General features: G+C 43.1%; 1 protein-coding gene across 1 annotated transcript in view; it reads right to left on the bottom strand.

Moving 5' to 3' along the window:
* cop1 (COP1 E3 ubiquitin ligase) overlaps nt 1-19,156 on the bottom strand; it is a 54,018-nt gene extending 34,862 nt beyond the window's left edge. Inside the window, exons 1-6 of the mRNA XM_055642050.1 lie at nt 18,923-19,156; nt 14,757-14,816; nt 5,936-6,033; nt 4,014-4,078; nt 3,208-3,327; nt 977-1,045 (exon numbers count right to left, since the gene is read on the bottom strand). Coding sequence (XP_055498025.1) covers nt 977-1,045; nt 3,208-3,327; nt 4,014-4,078; nt 5,936-6,033; nt 14,757-14,816; nt 18,923-19,116 — 606 coding nt within the window. The 5' untranslated portion in view covers nt 19,117-19,156. The remainder of the gene's footprint in view (nt 1-976; nt 1,046-3,207; nt 3,328-4,013; nt 4,079-5,935; nt 6,034-14,756; nt 14,817-18,922) is intronic.
* Nucleotides 19,157-22,285: the final 3,129 nt, after the last annotated feature.

The raw sequence follows: 22,285 nt of genomic DNA, 5'->3' as shown, positions 1-22,285 counted from the left end.
AATCTTCCCACCACACAAGCTGCAGTCACTTCTACACCCTACAGCTACACTTTTCTCATATGGTCACACACTGAATTGAAAATAGCACTTTTACACCTTTCCTGATTTCAGCACACCTTAAAGCACATTAGAGACAAAGTACCTACAAATGCATCAAGCGCCTACAAAGTACAGCAAGAACCTACAAAGCCCAAAGTGTTAAAAAACAAATATTGGTCAGGACTAATTTTTCCAGCACTTCCTTCTTCCCAACACTGACATACTGCTGAAGAATGGTCTTGACCCGAAACATCATCCATTCCTTCTATCCAGAGATGCTGCCTGTCCTGCTGAGTTACTCCAGCGTTTTGTGTCTATCTTCGGTTTAAACCAGCATCTGCAGTTCCTTCCTACAAAAATACTCATAATATCAGTGTGTCCCTCCCTCAACTCTCTAATTTCCAAGTCAGGTACAGGCCCCTGTCCAGTGGAACTCCCTACATGCTGCTTCAGAAAACCCTCTTGGATGCACGTTACAAATTCTTCCTTATCCAAGCTTTTTACATTAAGGCAATCCAGTCACTATTTGAAAATTAAAATCCCCTCATTACTACAACCTTGCTGCATTTTATACTTTGGAAAATTGCCTACATTTCTGTTCTAATTTTTGCTGACTACTGGGAGGCCTATATTATAACCCCATTAAAGAGACCGTCCCTTTTTCTTAAATTCTACCCATACAGTCCCTCCATCTTGAGTACTGCCATAATGGTCTCCCTGGTCAGTCGTACAACACCACCTCCACATGTTAATTTCAGGAAAGGCAATGAAGCACTATTGGTGTGGCATTCGAGTTGCATGCACTTCAAGGCTATCTTTCCCACACAAAACAAAACAGGTGTTATGTACAGCAATACGGTTTCCAGATTAACTCAACGTGACTTTCAACCAAGAAAGCTAATGGGAAAACATACAACAAAGTAAAAGGCAAACTAACCTCCTTCTTATTCCTTTTTGCCTCCTGAAGAAACTCCATGAGGATATGCAGCTGAGCTGCCTGTGACTCCTGTGCAAAAAAGTGGTCATGATTATAAAGGTAAAACACCACCTCACATATAATCTTGGCTCTGTCAATGCATGAGCTGAGAGAGATTATAATGCTGACTGGTCAATGAAAGGCTTCTTGATACAGCAATAGGAACAATAGTGGATCAAAAAGCCTCTGAAGACTGTGCTGCCCTATCACATCATTAATAATATTGAAAGTTAGGAGAGGGATTAGAGTGGAAGCATTCAGAAAGTATTCAGACCCCTTCATTTTTTCCTCATTGTGTTACGTTTCAGCTCTTTTTTTAAAATGGATTAAATTCTTTTCTTTTTTTATCATCATGAAGAAGCGAAAACAGGTGTTTAGAAATTTTTGCAAGGTAATTCAAGATAAATAAGTGAAATATCACATTTACATAAGCATTCAGACCCTTTGCTATGACACTCAAAATTGAGCTTAGGTTCATCCTGTTTGCATTGGTTATCCTTGAGATGTTTGATTGGAGTCCACCAGTGGTGAATTAAATTGATTGAACATGATCTGGAAAGGCGCACACCTGTCTATATAAGGTCCCACAGTTGACAGTATATCTCAGAGCAAAAACCAAGCCATGAAGACGAAGGAATTGTCCGTCGACCTCCGAGACAGGATTGTCAACACAGATCTGGGGAAGGGTATAAAACAACCTGCAACATTGCAGGTCCCAAAGAGCATTCATTCATTAAATGGAAAAACTTTGGAACCACCAGGACTCTTCATAGAGCTGGCTGCCTGACCAAACTGAGCAATCGGAGGAGAAAGGCCTTGGTCAGGGAGGTGACCAAGAAACATAGAAACATAGAAAATAGGTGCAGGAGGAGGCCATTCAGCCCTTTGAACCAGCACCGCCATTCATTGTGATCATGGCTGATCGTCCCCAATCAATAACCTGTGCCTGCCTTCTCCCCGAAGGTCACTCTGAGGGAGCTCCATAGTTCCTCTGTGGAGATGGAAGAACCTACCAGAAGGACAACTATATCTGCAGCACTCCACCTATCAGGCCTTATGGTAGAGTGGCCAGACAGAAGCCACTCCTCAGTAAAAGGCATATGACAGCCCGCTTGGAGTTTGCCAAAAGGCATGAGAAACAAGATTCTCTGGTCTGATGAAACCAAGATTGAACTCTGGCCTGAATGCCAAGTGTCACGTCTGGAGGAAACCAGGCATCCCATCGCTCACCTGGCCAATACCATACCAGGGTGAAGCATGGTGGTGTCAGCATCATGCTCTGGGGATGTTTTTCACCGGCAGGAACTGGGAGGCTAGCCAGGGAAAGATGAACGGAGCAAAGTACAGAGAGATCCTTGATGAAAGCCTGCTCCAAGCGTTCTGGACCTCAGACTGAGGTGGAGGTTCACCTTCCAACAGGACAATGCCCCTAAGCACACAGCCAAGACAATAAGCACACAGCCAAGACAATGCAGGAGTGGCTTTGTAACAAGTATGTGAATGTCCTTAAGTGGCCCAGCAAGAGCCCGGACATGAACCCGATCGAACATCTCGAGGGACCTGAAAATAGCTGTGCATTGAAGATCCCCATCCAACCTGACAGAGCTTGAAGGATCTGTAGAGAAGAACGGGAGAAATTACTCAAATACAGGAGTGCCAAGCTTGTAGCGTCATACCCAAGAAGACTTGAGGCTGTAATCGCTGCCAAAGGTGTCTTAACAAAGTACGGAGTAAATGGTCTGAATACTTGTGTAAATGTGATATTTCAGTTATTTTTTTAATTACACCCGTTTCGCTTTTTTATTATGGGTTGTGTGTAGATTGATCATTAAAAAAATTAATCCATTTTGGAATAAGACTAACGTAACAAAATGTGGAAAAAGTGAAGGGGTCTGAATGCACTGTAGCTGTAAAAATTGAGTTTTTCCTCACACACATGTCAAAATATTAGGTGAGAGGGGAAAGAGGGAACTAAAATTCCATGATTTTTTTTTACTGCAAATGAATTTGACCGTGCCAGTATCAGACTGAAGAGAGACCATTAAGCCCAAATCATCTCAAAACCATCAGCTTTATATCTACCCCTCTTTTTGCTATTGACGCTTGCCCTGGTCTCTCCTCCCTCCCCTGCCACAATCATGATCAACCAACTCTCAATCGTGTTATCCTTGGGCAGAACGTAGAATACTCACAGCTTCCAGCTGCTGTTTCTTCTGTATTATAAGCTCCAGCATGAGGTTCACATTAGCAAGATCCAAATTGTCCTGGTCTGTGATTAAAACATCTTGTATCGCCTGCCACCTGTGACCATTCTAAAAAGGAAAACAAGTAACAAAAATACATCAATATTCTCTCTCTAGCCCGCATTTAGAACCCCCCAAAACAAATTCCATCAGCCACATAACCACCCTTCATCTGTCCCTGCCCCACCTAAGCCACTGCTGCATCACCCCATACATATTATTGCTTTCCTATTCCAGCACCCCATCCCCACTGTCATCTAATCGTGCTCCTCCACCTTCATCATACTGCCCCACATCACTAATCCCCGAAGACCAAGTGACTCTGCGCTCCTAACAATACATTCTCATTTCAATTCCTACTCCAGCATATAACACAGTGCAGCATTATCGCCCTATCTCATCCTCCCAGTGCATGCCATTGCAATCTAGAAATGTCTCCACCACTTGAGTATGTCCCATCATTTTCCAAGCTCGGATTCCAGGTAAACAGCAATTCCTTTCACAAGATTACTAGGAATGCCACTTCACAAAATCTGGGAATCTGAATGATCAACATCCTTTGATGTATCCACTCTGATTTTAGTTTTTGTAGACATCTTTCAAACAATTCTGCCACCCAATCAATCTATACCCGCTCTACCCATCGGCATGAAATGTTAACGTTGCATTTTAATCATTAAATAAGGTCACACTAGACAGTTTGCAGCACACTCGGCATAGCTCAGGCACTAGTTGTAATATCCATCAGTACTTACTGGATGTTCCAGTTTTAATCGCTTTTCTTCAAACCTTTGCTTCTGTTTCAGGATTAGTTCATTAACTATAAGTGGAGGGAAATAATTACCCAAGCAATAATTAAATATTATTAACAAAGAAAATTCATTGCTCTAACTTCACCTTACAATTGGTGAGCTGGTCAATGGACAGCTTAATGATTTTTTATAGTTTTCAGCAATGTAGCACAGCTCCTCACATGATTCAGGAATCCTGTGCTCCATACTTTTCTTAGTACGCCAGTATACAAATCCACCAGGAAAGAAGAAAACATCCCTTGGCGTTACTCCATTTCTCCTGCCTATCCACTGTATCACAATTGGAACACAGAAATAAGAGTAGCCCATTTAGCTCCTCCAACCTGTTCTGCCATTCCGCGAGAATTTGGCTGCTTGATACCACTATTGCCCCAAATTCATCAATTAACAAAAATCACTATTAACTAAATAATCACATGTTGATTTTAGTTCGTGAAAGTTTGCCAAATATCACCATTCTTTTCATGCAGAATTTTGTAATTTCACTCCTGAAAAGACTGGTTGCAATCTTTAACACCAGACAAAAGTCCTTTGTAAATGGAGAAGATATAACTGTTTTCCTTTGAACTAAGGCTGAGTATATTATAAGGGGCCAAGATAGAATTAACTGGAAGGAAGAGTTCTGAAAACGTGTCTCTGACCCAAAACATTAACTCCATCCTATTTTTCGTAGATGCTGCCTGACCTGCTAAGTGCTTCCAGCATTTTTTATTTTTATTTAACATTTCAAACAACTGCAGTTTTATTTAAACATATATCACCTATGCCCTTCAGCAGAGCCGAGGCTATGGATTTAAACTAATTGGAAGAACGATTAGAGAGCAGATGAGGCAAGTTTCCTAGAGGTGGTGGGGAATTGAACTCACTGCCTGAATACATAGTGGAGATAGAAACACCATCATATTTAAACAGCACCTGCCCATCACACACACACCTGTATATCAGGGTTTCTTTTCTCTTTATTTACCTTTCCTACCTCCCCACCAGGTTCTATCTGTTCATCATCCTTCCCTTATCTGGTTCCACCATCAACCACCAGGATTGTCAAATGTATCCCACAGATTTTGAATGCCATTACACCTTGGCTTCTACAATTATTCAGAATCAATTTGATGAAGAATCCTTGCAGCCAACTCATGTTGGCCAAATCTTTCCAAGATGCCTAGTACCTACAATACAGGCACTCCCTGACGTTCGTAATAGGTGACTTACGTAAACTCGCCATTACGTAAACAATTCACAATAATTCACGAAACAGGACCATTCATTGTGAATTGTTTACATAATTGCAAACAGGAGGATGGCGAGGGGCTCCCGCTAACTTCATAGATATAAAAGCGTTGCCCAGGCAGGCCGCCCTTCCAGTTTTCAGCCATTGTCAATGTGACACCAGGAAGGCAACAGAGAGCAAGGGCAATGGTGGTGAGCAACTCCCCGTAAAAACAGCCACATCTGCCTGACGGTGCAGCAACTGGTGGGTGAGGAACGGTTCACTGGTGCAGACCAGCGCCATTGGCGCCTAGTTTTAAGGTGAAATTACACAAATTGCTGGAGTAACTCAGTAGGTCAGGCGGCATCTTTGGAGAACATGGATGCGACCTTTCGGATCGGGACCCTTCTTTAGACAGATTCAGTTGTTTTGTGTATTAGTCGGCATCTACAGTTCTTTGTCTCTACCCAATTTTAAGGTGATTCCAACTTGCGTAAATCTCACTTGCACAAGGGTTTACGAAACGCAACCCTTACGTAAATCGAGGAGTGTCTGCATTCCCTGTATACTGTGCTTGGATGATAAACAAATATCATTTTATTGACCAGAAGGATCAGCTTCAATGATACTATACCAATTTTAACTGGGAACTTACCTAGAAAGTTAGGGTATAGCTGATCAATATTATCAATCACATAGTTACACTTTGGGCATCGGTTACTGACTTCAAGGCTCTGTCGAATACATTTATAGCTGTGGAAAGACCAGGCAGCAAGTTAGAATATTTATTCTTCACCTAAATAAGCATATTTCAACTTACTCCATTTATTATTAAACATTCACTGAAGTGCTATTTTGTTTGTTATTAAGCACATCATCTAATCTGACTATTCCTCCAAACAGGACCTAGATTGTCCTACTGTAGAAGGGACAGTAATGGACCTAATTTAAGAAATGTAGTTGGGTAAATGATTGAAGTATCAAGGGGGAGTCTTTTTGGCTAGTGAACATAACCCTAAACTTCAAGGTGGGTAAGGAGACTGACATGGATGGTCCAGAAAGAGAACTTAAAATCCATTGTAAGGCCGGAAAATGTAGGTTTGGAGCAGACAGATCTGCATCTGAAAAGTAGTTTTATTCTAAAGTAAAGTAATGAGACCTCTAGGAAAAATATGTTCTGACAAGGGCGAAAGGTGCAAAGTCCAAGGAACTCGAGATGACAAGGGATTTAGGAGTCTGGGCAAAAGGAAACATGGGACAAGTTTAGGGAACTAAAATCAGAGGTCATTCAGGAACATAAAAAGCAGAGGAGTTGGCACTTAAGAAAATTAGCATGGCAAAGAGGGGACTGAAATTACACTAGCAGGCAAGAGTAAGGAAAATGCCAAAGCAATTAAAAATATTTGAAGGGGAACCAGGAAAAGTAGGATTCTCTAGGAACTAAAAGTTGTGAATGAAGCCACAAATACATGTCAGGTCTTAAAGAAACACTTCCATCTATATTCGCTAAGGAGAAGAGCATTGTGCATGGATAATTCCAGGAGTGAAATTCTGGTACTTACTATCATTATAGAGGAGGAATTGAATAAAGGTGGACAAATCTTCAGAGTCCAATGAAATATATCCCAGGTAGCTATGGAAGGCAAGGAAGGGACAAAGGCAAAATAGGCCCCAAAAGAGATTTTTAAATCATCACTACCTGCAAGTGACTTATCAATGACTAGAAGACAGTAAATGTGGTACCATCATCTAAAAAGAGCAGCTGGGATAAGCCAGGTAATTACAGAAATGTGAGTCTAACATCAGTGGTAGGGAAGTTATTGGTAAAAATCCTGAGCCATAGGATTAGTACACTTGGAAACACAGAGCTAAATCAGAATTGTTTTGTAGAGGCAGATCCCATTTGAGCAATCTCATTGAACATTTCAGAGCGGTAACAAAATATTTTGGTTATATACATTCATAATTTCGATACAAAATAAGAGGTATAATCTGTAAATTGCGGTTGACATGAAAAATCAATGGTATTTTTGAAAGTGAGGACACGTCGGCTGTAGGATAATAATGACCAGTTGATAAAATGAGCAAATGGCAGATGGAATCTAACCCTACTAATTGAAGTCATGCATTTTGGGAGGACTAATAAGGGTTGGACATACATCACGAATGACTGGGCCTTAGGGAATAGTGAAGGACTGAAAAACCTGAACATCCAAGATGGCAATGCAGGTGGATAAGGTGTTAAGATATCGGGGATATTTGCTTTGAATAGCTGCGCAAAGAATACAAGAGCAGTGAGGTTATGCTGCAATGCTGAAAAACATTAGCAAGGTCACAGCTGGGGTACCATTCAATGTGACACACTATAAGAAGGATGTGGTTGGACATAAGACGATTCAAGGGAGATTCACCAGGATGTTGGCATTACTGAAGAGTTTCAGGTGTAAGCACTGGATCAGGTGGGCGTGTTTTCATCTGAGCAGATGAGGTTGAGGGGGAATCTTTTCACCCACAGATTAGCTAGAATCTGAAATACATTATCCAAGTTGGTGGAAGAGGTAGGTACTGCCACAACATTTAAGTAGCATCTACAGTGCCCTCCATAATGTTTGGGACAGACCCATCATTCATTTATTTATTTGCCTCTATACTCTACAATTTGAGATTTGTAATAGAAAACAAAACATGTGGTTAAAGTGCACATTGTCAGATTTTATTAAAGGGTATTTTTATACAATTTGGTTTCACCACGCCCCCATTTCAGGGCACCATAATGTTTGGGACACATGGCTTCACGGGTGTTTGTAACTACTCAGCTGTATTTAATTGCCTCCTAATTGCAGGTATAAGAGTTCTCGGCACCTAGTCTTTCGTCCAGTCTTTCCATCACCTTTGGAAACTTTTATTGCTGTTTATCAACATGAGGACCAAAGTTGTGCCAATGAAAGTCAAAAAAGCCATAATGAGACTGAGAAACAAGAATAAAGCTGTTAGAGACATCAGCCAAATCTTAGGCTTACCAAAATCAACTGCATGGAACATCATTAAGAAGAAAGAGAGCACTGGTGAGCTTACTAATCGCAAAGGGACTGGCAGGCCAAGGAAGACACCCACAGCTGATGACAGAAGAATTCTCTCTATAATAAAGAAAAAACCCCAAACACCTGTCCGACAGATCAGAAACACTCTTCAGGAGTCAGGTGTGGATTTGTCACTGACCACTGTCTGCAGAAGACTTCATGAACAGAAATACAGAGGCTACACTGCAAGATGCAAACCACTGGTTAGTCGCAAAAATAGGATGACAGGTTACAGTTAGCCAAGAAGTATTTAAAAGAGCAACCACAGTTCTGGAAAAAGGTCTTGTGGACAGATGAGACGAAGATTAACTTATATCAGAGAGATGGCAAGAGCAAAGTATGGAGAAACTGCCCAAGATCCAAAGCATACCACATCATCCGTGAAACACTGTGTTATGGTCTGGGCATGCATGGCTGCTGAAGGTACTGGCTCACTTATCTTCATTGATGATACAACTGCTGATGGTAGTGGAATAATGAATTCTGAAGTGTATAAACACATCCTATCAGTTCAAGTTCAAACAAATGCCTCAAAACTCATTGGCCTTCGGTTCATTCTACAGCAAGACAATGATCCCAAACATACTGCGTTGTGATTTTTTTTTAAATTACAAATCTCAAATCGTGGAGTACGGAGGAAAGTACATAAATGATGGGTCTTTGTCCCAAACATTATGAAGGGCACTGTAGAAGGGCACGTATCATCAAGGCATAGAAGACTATGTATCAAGGGCTGGTGATTGGGATTGGTAAAAACCTAGATGGTTGGTATGAACAAAGTGGGTCAAAGGGCCCATTTCCATGGTGTATGACTATGTCATTTGTGAAGTTAGAAATTATTTTGTATTCAAATCTAAATCATTCATTAAATTGTTACTATTATCCAAATAATTATCCCAAATGACAGTAGTCTCTCAGCTTATTCCTTATTTGACCCCTCACCACCTTCTATTGCTATGTATGGAGATTAATCTCCAGTGCATTAACCATTTAACATGGGAGCCCTGAAGCCCCAATATGGGAGAAAACAACTGTCTAATTGAGCACCCACCCCCCACCTACCACTTGAAACATTCATTCTAATCACCTCTAGTGAACAGTGACTGCCCCATATAGTGACAATAAAATACAGTGCACTTACACTCCTGTGTAGTGCAATAGTTAGCAATGCTGCCTCACAGATCCAGGGCTCCTGGTTCAATCCTGACCTCAGGGGCTGTCAGGTGCTGTGGTATTTGCATGATTTTCTCCGTGGCCACAGGTTGCCCCCCATGGGCTCTGTCTGGTTTCATCTCACATGCCAAAGAAACTCTAATGGACTACTTTAATAAATGTCTTCTAGTTTCGGTGGGTGGCAGGCAAATCAGGGGAAATCAGGAAGCATGTGAGAGAGGGTACACAAAAATGCTGGAGAAACTCAGCGGGTGCAGCAGCATCTATGGAGCGAAGGAAATAGGCAACGTTTCGGAGGGACTTGAAACGTCGCCTATTTCCTTCGCTCCATAGATGCTGCTGCACCCACTGAGTTTCTCCAGCATTTTTGTGTACCTTCGATCTTCCAGCATCTGCAGTTCCTTCTTGAACAGCATGTGAGAGAGAACAGGTTACTGGGAAATAATTTGAGGAATCAGATTAATGCCAACAGAACTCTATGGTCTTAATACACCCCCCCCCCCCCCCCCCACAACTTTATGTTGTGGAAAATACAGAATATTCTGGAACTCTACTCAATAGAACTTCTTCAGGAGGATTGAAGGAGCACGAGAGTGGTTCACCTCCATTTCCTCAAGGCCAATTGGCAATACCAGCCTTGCCAAGCGATGCCCGTATCGTGAAAGGTAAAAAAAAAATTTAAATACATTCAACCTATTGTTTTACCTCTCTCCAATGACAAAACACTGTATTAAAAAGAGCATGTTGAAAGTTAAGTGTCTCAAAGCACTTCATTGGATGGCTTGCAAATAAACAAATATCAAGAAAACCACAAAAGCTGCTAATTTAAAATAAAAAACAGAAAATCCTGGAAATACTCAGCAAATAAAACGTGGTCACCAGTCACAACATATCTAGGATTGGCTATAAAAAGTAAACGGATCAGAATTTGAGCATCTTAAGGGAGAAAAGGAAGAGATGTTAAGATTGAATGGTTTTGGGGCAAATTTCAGTCTTCGCAGCTAGCACAGCCAATGGATAAGTTCACTGCAGAATATTAAAAAGGTCGGAATTAGAAGATGCAACATGAGGGCTGCAGCAATGGAAGAGATTACAGTAGGGTGTGGATGTGAAGCCATGGAGGGACTTGATTGACGGGCCTGGCATTCAATAACCTGACGATTGTTGAGAAGAAGTTGTTTCTGAATCTAGATGTCAGTTTTCAGGTTCCTATACCCTCTTCCGGATGACAAAAGTAAAATGAGAGTGTGGCTAGGGTGGTGTGGGTCCTTGATGGTGCGGGTTGCCTTTTTGAGGCAGCACCTCCTGTAGATCCTTGCAATGGTAGGGAGGTCAGTGCCTGTAATGGACTGGGCAGTGTTCACCACTTTTTGTAATCTCTTTTGTTCCGAGCTTTCAAGTTGCTGAACCAGGCGGTGATGCAACCAGCTAATATTGCCTCTACCGTATACCTGTAGAAGTTCAAGAGAGTATTCAGTAACATACTGAATCTCTTCAATCTACTAAGGAAGTAAGACATTGATGGGCTTTCTTTATTTAAGAGAAACCAACAAATTCTGGACTAGGACGAGGAGGAAACGAATGAAGATTGGGCTAATGAGCTTGCAGAAGGGGAAACATCTAAGATGGTAATCCTTTTGACAGTGTGATCCTTGAGTTCATCACATAAGGGTTTTTAGAAAATTATTTACCTAAGGAAACGAGCCTAGGAGTTATGCTTGTACTCCTTAAGGGGTTGGACAGGCTAGATGCAAGAAGATTATTCCCGATGTTGGGGAAATCCAGAACTAGGGGTCATAGTTTAAGGATAAGAGGTAAGTCTTTGAGGACCGAGATGAGAAAATCATTTTTTACACAGAGAGTGGTGAATCTGTGGAATTCTCTGCCACAGAAGGTAGTTGAGGCCAGTTCATCGGCTATATTTAAGAGGGAGTTAGATGTGGCCCCTTGTGGCTAAAGGGATCAGGGGGTATGGAGAGAGGGCAGGGATGGGATACTGAGTTGGATGATCAGCTCAGGATGATCACCTCGAAGGGCCAAATGGCCTACTCCTGCACCTATTTTCTATGTTTCTATGTTTACTCCAGGATATTCCCACAATAATGATCAGTTCTGGCAGTAAATGCTCAGATTGGCCACTGAATGGCTGAACCATTCGTCTATCTTTAGAGGTCAAGCTTGTGTACTTTGTCAGATGCAAGGAAATTGGGAGTAAGGGCCTTGACGGAGAAATTCCAAAATAAGAGACTGTAATGATCTTAAAAAGGTAAAGGGAATACAAGGATGAGTATAGAGAGGAATTCAGCACATGGGTAGCTTAAAAAGAGTCGCAAAGGTAAAAATGTTGGCATTTCTCTTGTGAGAGAATAGAGAACATTTTCCGAGATATATACAGAAGGAACATTGCGATGAAGGAAAGTATTGGTTGAGAACAATGCAAGACAGTGATCAGTGGATTCATTGTCTGTGACAGATGCAATGGGAACACAAATATCCAGTAAACAGCCAAGAATATGGTTTCAGGAAGCCGAGAGCATAAAATTAAAAATAGTCAGAGTGATACAGCGTGGAAACAGGCACTTTGGTTCAACTTGCCCACACCAGCCAACGTGTCCCAGCTACATTAGTCACACCTGCCTGCCTTTGGCCACATCCCTCCAAACCTGTCCTATCCATGTACCTATCTGTTTCTTAAAGTTGCGATAGTCGCTGCCTCAATTACCTCCTCTACCTCATTCCATACACCCGCCACCCTTTGTGTGAAAAAGTAACCTCTCAGATTCCTATTAAATCTTTTCCCCTTCACCCTGAACCCATGTCCTCTGGTCCTCGATTCACCTACTCTGGGCAAGAGACTGTGCATCTACCCAATCTATTCCTCTCATGATTGTATACACATCTATAAGATCACCCCTCATCCTCTTGTGCTCCAAGAAAAATAGAGTCCCAGCCTGCTTAACCTCTCCCTGTAGCTTAGACCCTCCAGCCCTGGCAACATCCTTATAAATCTTCTCTGTATCCTCTCCAGCTTGACAACATTTCTCCTATAACATAGTGCCCAGAACTGAACAATATTCTAAATACAGCCTCACCATCGTCTTATATAACTGCAACATTATCTCCCAAAAGATGGCAAAATAAACTGAGATGAGGTTTTCTATTACTGAAAATGAGAAGTAATCTGCTGCAAAGACCAGTGAAAGCATCTCATTGAGACAATTATGATGCTTTAGCAGGTGTTCAATAACTTGAATTTTAAATGAGGAGGAAGAAGTATCATAAGAGTAGGGGAAGAAACCATATAATTGATTGCTACAAGTCTCATCACAACCAGGACAATGTGGTGGGGAAAGTGGTGGGATATACAAAAGGCGCAAGTTTCTTTTAAAGGGAAGCCATTTTCAAACATTATCTAGGTTTATGTCAGGACATAACATTGATGCAATTAGCCACAATATGGATATAAAGAGATTTGTTCATGTGAACAAAAATATTAAGGAAGTGGGAAGGGAGATAATGATGGATTATTCGCTTGTGGGGTCCACTTCAATTCTGAGCATGTCAAATTGGGTTGGCATGAGACAGAATGAAAAAACAGTTGAAATTGCTGCTCTTGTAGAGGACAGTAGCATATAATTATTATTAAACACACTTGCTATAGTGTTTCTTCACTCCTTTAAAAGATCCACCAAAATGCTAGATTTTAAAGGGGCTTTGATGAGAAGACCACCATTTATTGTTCATCCCTAATAGTCCTTGAGAAGGTGGTGGTAAGTTCTCCGCTTGAATTGCTACAGTTACATCTGGTGAAGATGCTTCCATAGTGCTATTGAATAGCCATTTCCAAGATTTAAACAGAGGTAAAGAAGGAATGATAATACATCTCTAGTTTAGAATGGTATATAAATTGCTAATCTGCAGATGGTGGTGAATCCCTAAGCTTGCCATCCTTGCCTAATAGAGGCTGTGGACTTGGAAAATACTAAGAGCAACCTAGAACTGCGGTGCATTTTGCAGATAATATACACAAAAGCCATTGGTGTTAGTGTAGGGAATGAATGTTCAGAATGGATGGGGTGCCAATCAACAGGGCTGCTTGAATGTGATGATAGCAAACTTCTTAAGCGTGGCTCATGGAAAGTTTTGGGCAATCGGGTGGAGAGTGAATCACCATACGATACTCAGCCTCTGACCTTCTCTTTTTGCCATTATGTGGGTAATCCAACTGAGATTCTGGTCAACGGCGACCCCTACAATACTGGCAAGTATCATTGCTGGTTATTTTGTCATTATCAATATTGATCTCAGATCGTCATGCTATTGAATGTCAAAGACAGTTGGTTAGAATCTCTCATGTGATGTTAATTCTACTTGTCACTTATTGCGCAAATCTTGCTACACTGTCTAAATCTTGTTGCACACAGGTATACTGCTTCATTTTCTGAACAATTTCAAATATAGTTGAATATCATTTAATTATCAGCAATCAACTCTACTTCTAACCTTTTGATAAGTAATTGATAAAACAGTCGAATGAGCAGCTTCAGCCAAGTCATGGAGGTGATTTGATACTTGAGACCCCATTTCAGTGAAGTCCCATAAGTTCCTGGAACTTGAGCAAAAGGAATTTGCTAATTTTCCAGTTTCTAACTGTTGCCTTCCCATTGGCAAGACTGGAAATAGAATTATTGTCTATGTACATCATCCCTTTGAATCAACAAGCATATCTCTAGACATGATGTTCAATTGGTTCAAAAGGGGCAAATTCTGCATGCAACGATACATGGACCTTTACATTCAAATCACTGTGGTAAATCAGAAATGCTAGATTCATATAGAGAGATTGAACAATATGCAAAGTAAAAATATTGTTTAGCTTTTAAAGAATATGTGTTGTCAAAAGTTGGTTCATGCACAATTCAGTCCCGTTTTAATAGAACACATTTTGCATAGCATAACGAACCGTTTATCATTTGACAGCAACAATAATAAATTCAAGCCCCTGCATATTTGCTGTTAAACACATAAATGTCATGCTCGTGATATCTCAATAGCTGCAAAGAGTTATTTCGCTTCTTGGTAATTCCTTTGAATTTATTAACTCCAACTGCAACAGATTTAGAGGGTTTTTTTCTTCCAATGAATTTCCTACTTCATTTCATATCTACGTTTTAAAAAATGATAAAAGATGATTATCCACAACATGTTTTGAAAAATACTTACCAAAAGCTGTGACCACATTTTGTCATGTGTGCCTCTTCAATCATCTCAAAACAGATAGGACTGTAAAAGACCAAATGGAATCTGTGAACATCCATTATCACAACAAGACCATGGGCTGACAGTTTATGTAATTATTCACTACGAGAAGCGAGACCCAAATAATGGTTAGTGGTACAACCCATTCTCTAAATATAGGCAAGGGATGAAATGGCAAGTATCATTGCTGGTTATTTTGTCATTGTCAAGCTTCTCCACACAGCACCAATGGTCACTGTCCACTATTAACAGTGCAAGCTTACATGGAAACACTCTCTGATTCTTAAATCTATGATGCTTAAATGCAACACTGAATGACTAGCATATAAGCAGAAACATCAGCGCCTCTACTTCCTGAGAAGATTACGGAGAGCCGGTTTATTAAGGAAGACTCTCTCTAACTTCTACAGGTGCACAGTAGCGAGCATGCTGACCGGTTGCATCATGGCTTGGTTCGGCAACTTGAGCGCCCTGGAGAGGAAAAGACTACAAAAAGTAGTAAACAATGCCCAGTCCATCATCGGCTCTGACCTTCCTTCCATCGAGGGGATTTATCGCAGTCGCTGCCTCAAAATGGCTGGCAGTATCATTATAGACCCACACCATCCTGGCCACACACTCATCTCCCCACTTCCTTCAGGTAGAAGGTACAGGAGACTGAAGACTGCAACGACCAGGTTCAGGAATAGCTACTTCCCCACAGCCATCAGGCTATTAAACCTGGCTCGGACAAAACTCTGATCATTAATAACCCATTATCTGTTGTTTGCACTTTATCAGTTTATCTATTCATGTGTGTATATATTTATATAATGGTATATGGACACACTGATCTGTTTTGTTGTAAATGCCTACTATGTTCTGTGTACTTAAGCAAAGCAAGAATTTCATTGTCCTATCAGGGACACATGACAATAAACTCACTTGAACTTGAAATTGAACTAAAAACCAAACAAGACAAATCATACCAGGATGTCTCCTTACCAGCTTCCTATTGAATTCTAGCCCAGTAACCTACAACATGAGCAAAGTGGCAAGTGATAATGACCAGCACACAAGGGTCAGCCACCTTCTACATAGGTACCAGCGAGTGATCCTTTTGAGAAATAGCTCAAGAGTTGAGTGTTTAATCATCATATATACTGACAATGGAACAACAAAACTCTTACTTACAGCAGCATAATAGGCCTGGAAACACAGGTCACGTAGATATCAAATAATAGACAAAAATGTAATAAATTAATAAGAATACTCGTGCAAGAAGAAAAACCTTTGCCCTTAGTGCAACTAAAAGTGCATAGAAGCTCATAGTTAAGGTAAGTGCAGCATGTTCAAGAGGCTAATGGTTATTGGGAAGAAGCAATTCTTGAACCTGGTGGTCACGGTTTTCAGATACCCATGCCTACATCCTGAAGATATGATTTGGGTCTTTGTTGATATTGGCTACCTTTTTGAGGCAACACCTCCTATAGATCCTTTCGATGGAACAAAGGTCAGTACTTGTGCTGGTCGTGGCTGAGGCTACCATTCTCTATAATCTCCTTAGTTTCTGGGTGTTAGGGTTGTCAAACCATGCTGTGATGCAACCAATTAATATTCTCTCTACCATACACCGTGAATATTCAACAAAGTACTAAATCTTCTCAGTAAAAGCTTTGATGGGCTTTTTTTAATGGATGTATCAGACAGCTCGGCCCAGGAAAGTTCTACACAGAAATGCGTGCCTAGGAAGTTGCTGACTCTCTCGCTGACATTGCCAACCTGTCGATGAAGATAGGTGCGTGGATCCCTGGATTTACCCTTCTATAGTCATACAGTAGCTCATTGGTCTTGCTGATGTTGAGAGTAAGATTGATGTTCAGGCACCATTCAATCAGAATTTCAATCACCCTATTATATTTTGCCTCATGTGGGTATGTGGGATTATAGTAGATAGGCATTACAGTTGGCAATGGATGGGATGGTGTGATAGGGACCATTCCTGACCTGTACGATTCCAATATTTTACAAGAACATAAAAATGGCTGAGGTAAAAGTCATTGTTCACCATCAATTCACAACCGCGCCATAAGAAAACAATCAGTTATAACTGTTACAAGGTAATACTGAACAAATCACAAATTACAGTGTAGACACAATGCTGGAATAACTCAGTGGGACAGGCAGCATCGCGGGAGAGAAGAAATGGGTGATGTTTCTGGTCAAGACCCTTGCTATTAAAATGGGCTCTCAGGAAGAGGTCCAGCTCACAATCTACTATCTTATTTGGATCAATAATAAATCTATTGGGCGCCATTCACTATATGACTCCAGGGTTATGAGAAAAAGTTTTACTGCCCACCGTCTCAGCATAGGACCATTCTAAAGGAAGAGTCTTTACTAAGCATAGGACCATTCTAAAGGAAGAGTCTTTACTAAGCATAGGACCATTCTAAAGCAAGACTGTAAACTATCCGAACACAACCTTTAAAAATATCTGGACAAACTTGAATCACCAAGGCCTAAAAGACTACAGATCAAGTAAGTTTATTATTGAAATGTACTTGATTGGTGGACTAGAACATAGCGCACAGCGCAGGAACAGGCCATTTGGACCACAATATCTGCAACAACCATGATGGCAATCTAATCTAATCCAATCTGTCTGCACATGGCCTATATCCCTCCATCGCCTGCCCATTCACGTGTCTGGTAAAACGCTTAAGTGTTGCCATTTAAAGTAGTATTTTATTCCAGGCAATTACCTTAAGAAAAAGAAACGTGCCTCACAATTCCCCTTTAAACTTTACCACTTCTCATCTTAAAATTATGTCCTGTAATATTAGACAATCCAAATCTCCTGAGAAAACATGCAACATACTAATGAAATTCTCCTGCACCTTAATCAAAGCCTCCACATCCTTGGTACAATGTGTTGACCAAAACGGCACACAATACTCCAAATGAGGCCTATCAAAAGTTGTCTACAACTACAACATAATTTAGCAGCATTTATACTCAATCCCTCAATCAACAAAAGGAAGAATTCCATACACCTTCATTTCCACCCTATCCACTTGCATTGCAACTTTCAGATAGCTTATGGACTTGCACCCCAAGCTCCATTGGTACATCAATGTTCCTAAGGGTATAAATTGCCCTTCATTATGTTGAGTGTTACAGTGCCTTAAATAATCAGTACTGTCACTCTTTCACTATCAGGACACGAAACAGATGGCAGCACTGACCATTGTGTAAACACATCTACACAGATGTCGTGACATTCACTGAACAATGTTCACAACACAGCCAAGAAGGGGTCATCGCCAATGCCCACTGTAGCGACCGTCATCTGTCCATGTTCACCAGGGATGCTGCCTGACCCACTGAGTTACTCCAGCACTTTGTGTCTTTCAATGTAAAAAGTACTGCTGCAAGGAAACTGTCAGTATTACTATGCATGAGCTGAGCAAAAGGAACTTTAAGAACCGTGACCTTTGTCCACTACCCTAGGCTCAGTGTCACTGGTCACTTTCTCCACAGAGGAGCAAGGGAGAAGAGATCCATCTTCATTTACCAGTTTGCAGGTGTACAACATAGTGACAGACCCAACGGCTCAACATGCCTTGGAAAATTCACTGGCCCATCTCAAAGGTGCCCCCTCTCAGGGCCACGTTTCCCCATTTTTTCCTAAATATCCTTGCCAACCCCCCTTGTTGCTGTCGTCCCAGCCTGAGCGCAGAGCCGGTTTAGTTCCCATGTCTGCAGCCAGACAGCGTCCAGGCCACTGTCTACACTTGGACAGCGCCCGGGCCGTTCTCTGTACGCAACCCCGCCGCTGATCCACACAAACCCCCTCCACCGCGGCGACAATCTGCACCAAAGGCCGGCCGCCGCCGTCTCCACACCGCTCGGTGACAGCGGCATGCGCGACACCGAGGTCGGGGCCAGCACCTCCATCCATCGGCTCTCCGGGTGGCGATTACGCCAGGGATCAGACCTGGGCCGCCGGGCTTCCCGGCGCAACTGTGGGCGTGAGGCCGGCGTCCCAGGCCGAGCGGCGGGGTGCCAGGGGTCGGCTGCCGGGAGAGCAGCGAGTTGTTGTCAGGGAGCGGGGCCGGACCCCGCCTCGTTCTGCCGGCCTCACTCACCACACGAAGTCGCTACTCTTGTCCTCGTACGAATTGACCAGGCCATTGAGAAGCGGGCGCTTCTTGTTGCCGCTGACGGGAGCTTTGCCGGGCCCGCGGCTACTGCTGCTACTGCCGCTGCCGCCCGGGGCGGAGGACGGGGCGCCGCTCGCAGGCCCAGGCTGCGGGCTCGAGCTGTGGCGGTTACTCGCCATGTTCGGCCTCGGCAACAGCTCGCGCAGCGCCGTCAACCGCCGGAAGGGCAGCCCCGCCGCATCCTGGGAGTCGTAGTCCAGTAGGAGTGCGGAAGTGGACCGGACCAGGACCAGGACCAGGAGCAGAGCAGCGGACGCGAAGGGAAGGGAGCTGGGGGCAGAGCAGGTGGGTCGTGAGGGACCTCAACACGGCTGGTCTCGTCTCAGGACTTTGGGACTAAAGGAGACCGCATATTATGTAATTTTGAGCAAACTGCTGGAGGAACTCATTCAGACAGAGTCACAATCTTCACTATAATGTGTTGGAAGAAACTGCAGACGCTGGATGTTTTACGCCGAAGATAAACACAAAAAGCTGGAGTAACTCAACTGGTCAGGCAGCATCTCAAGAGAAAAGAAATAGGTGACGTTTGTGGTCGAGACCCTCCTTCTAGCAATGTTACAAAATTTTGAGATTTTTAAAATCAAGTCTGCAATTTATCCCATCAGATAAAGCATAAAAAAAGTTTAATTTGACACCTAATTCACTTTCATATCTCAAGTATTAAAAAATGTTATGGCCATTTTCATACTCGGAAATTAGCATCTTGTTCCCTATTGATTTTCTATGGACATAACAAAAAAGCTGTGATCGTGGACAGTCAAAAGCCCATAACTTTCTTAAAAATTAAGAGAACTGAATGAAATTTTCAGTTATCATAGATTGAAGCATTCTGAAACAAATATAAAACAATCTTACTTGGTCCTGTGGAACGCGCTGATTTAGAACGTTCACATTGCGGTAGATTTGTGCCCCAAATGCCCAGAAAAATACTGCGGGATTTAATGGGGCCCCAAATTAGCTACTCGCAACATAAAACTTTGTATAAAGGGATCTTAAGAAGCCCTTTTTAATGTAAAAATAAACAACCTACCGTTGTCCGCAGTATGAGATCCGGCCCGTTGTCGGCGGTCGCGGGTTTAGAGGTTAATTTTTAACTTACTATAATAATTAAATAAACCCGTAAAATGTGAAAATAGCTCCAGTGAGCGAAACTCGAAGCGATTTTTCGTCAGCAACTTAGTAGGCTGAACAAGCTCGATTTGAACAGCCTAGGGAAAATCGCGTTTTAAACCCTGCCCCCTCTAAACGGTGCCATAATCACACACACGGGCTGGGACAGATCTTCAGCGACGCTTAAGGTAGGTTTTGCAACATACCTACTCCTTCAGACTGAGCGTCAGGAGAAAGGAAACAAGAGATATAGACGGTGATATAGGGAATAAATGAATAAAAGATGCAAACAAGTAATGATGATCAAGGAAATAGATATAGATATTGATAGATAGATATGCCATTTATTGTCACTATACATGTACAATGAAATTAATAGCTGCTCGTACTCGAGATGGTCCGTGTTGGCTGTGGGCCAGGTAATAACGAGTTATAGACAATAAGCGAGTTCGGTATTCCGAAAAACGCAAGGAATCATGGGATTTGTCAAAGATCATTCGAGACAGGGGGAGAGACTGGACCGGCAGAGAAATGGTGAGAGGTGGGGGGGAGAGAAGAGGGGTGAAAGTCATGCGTGGGGAGACAAGAGAGGTTTCAGTTAGACAGACAATCACTGGTAAAGCCATGGCTCGTTACTTCTAGGAGAGTCGAGAAAATATCCTCAATTGAGAGATGCAACTTCAGAACGCCCTCGTCTCGACCGTGCTGGAGATTTCCGCGGGTGCAAGGAACAAATGACCTAAAGTTTGCATTGAGTGAACTGTGAGTTCTTATCGTTCTCGTCATACATCAGCGTTTTGTGGGAGTAGTTGGATCCCATTTTCAGACCAGCCAATGTCGGTCACATTATCCGGGAGAGATCAGAGGGAGGCATCGGCGTGAAAGTCATGCGTGGGGAGATAAGAGAGAGGTTTCAGTTAGAGCAGCCAATCAGGTAAAGCCCGCAGTAGTTACTTCTAGGAAGGTCTGAGAAAAACTGATCCTCAATTGAGGTCGGGCGTTGCAACTTCAGAACGCCGGCGTCTCGACTAGGATTCCAGAGCATTGCCGATGCTTCACATCAGCTCCTGAACCCCGCCGCCTGTCTGGATATTGTGAGCGAAGTTGGCTGAGCTGAAAATGGTATCCAACCACTCTCACAAAGCGCCGGTGTACGACAAGGACGTTAAGAACACCCAGTTCACTCAACGCAAACTTTAGGTCATTTGTTCCTTGCGCCCGCGGAAATCCCCGCTCCCATCCATCCCAACCATGGAGCAAAAGTCTTTTTGTGGGAGTGGTTGGATCCCTTCTTTCAGCCAGGGCCAATGTCGGTCACATTCGATCCGGTGGGACAGGCGCTTCTTTTCTGCACCACCTGCTGGCCTGGGCCGCCGCCGCGACGGGCTGAGTTGAGCTGGAGCTGGTGCCCCCCCAGTCGCTCCGCCGCTCCCGTCCAGCTGATATGAGGCCCATCGGCGATGCTCTGGAAGACTAGTCTGCACCCATGCTGCGCCGCCGAGCAACGGGATTGACGGAGTCAGCACCCGACAGGTGAGTGGCCCGCAGTAGCTGGTGCCTCTCCGTAAGCCACTGGAAGAACTGATACCTCGATTACCCGGGTCGGGCGTTGCCTCCTCGACCCCGCTGCTCGGCGGCGATCGACTAGGATTCCAGAGCATTGCCGATGCTTCACATCAGCTCCTGAACCCCGCCGCCTGTCTGGATATTGTGAGCGAAGTTGGCTGAGCTGAAAATGGTATCCAACCACTCTCACAAAGCGCCGGTGTACGACAAGGACATTAAGAACACTCAGTTCACTCAACGCAAACTTTAGGTCATTTGTTCCTTGCGCCCGTATAGGGATAGGTGTTGCATCTCCTGCGCTTGCAGGGGAAGGTACCTGTGGAGGGGGTGTGTAGGAGCCCATCCCAACCATTTTTTATTGTTTTGTCTAGATAACCTAGGAGCAAAAGTCTAACGTGAAGGATGTCTGAAGGAGGGTCTTCTATCCGGAGGCCAGGCCAAGTGTCGGCCCAGGCCCGCAGCCAGAGCGGAGGGGAGGCACCGACCCCAGCTCGACTCCGGTGGGATGGGCGGGATTGAGGTGGAGTTGGTGCTTCTTTTCTGCACTGCCTGCTGGCCTGGGCCACCGCCGCGACGGGCTGAGTTGAGCTGGAGTTGGTGCCCCCCCAG

Source organism: Leucoraja erinacea, chromosome 10, assembly GCF_028641065.1.
Source record: "Leucoraja erinacea ecotype New England chromosome 10, Leri_hhj_1, whole genome shotgun sequence".
NCBI classification, from domain to species: Eukaryota; Metazoa; Chordata; class Chondrichthyes; order Rajiformes; family Rajidae; genus Leucoraja; species Leucoraja erinaceus.
The sequence above is the reverse complement of the archived record's forward strand: the minus strand, read 5'-3'. Positions and strand labels throughout refer to the sequence as shown.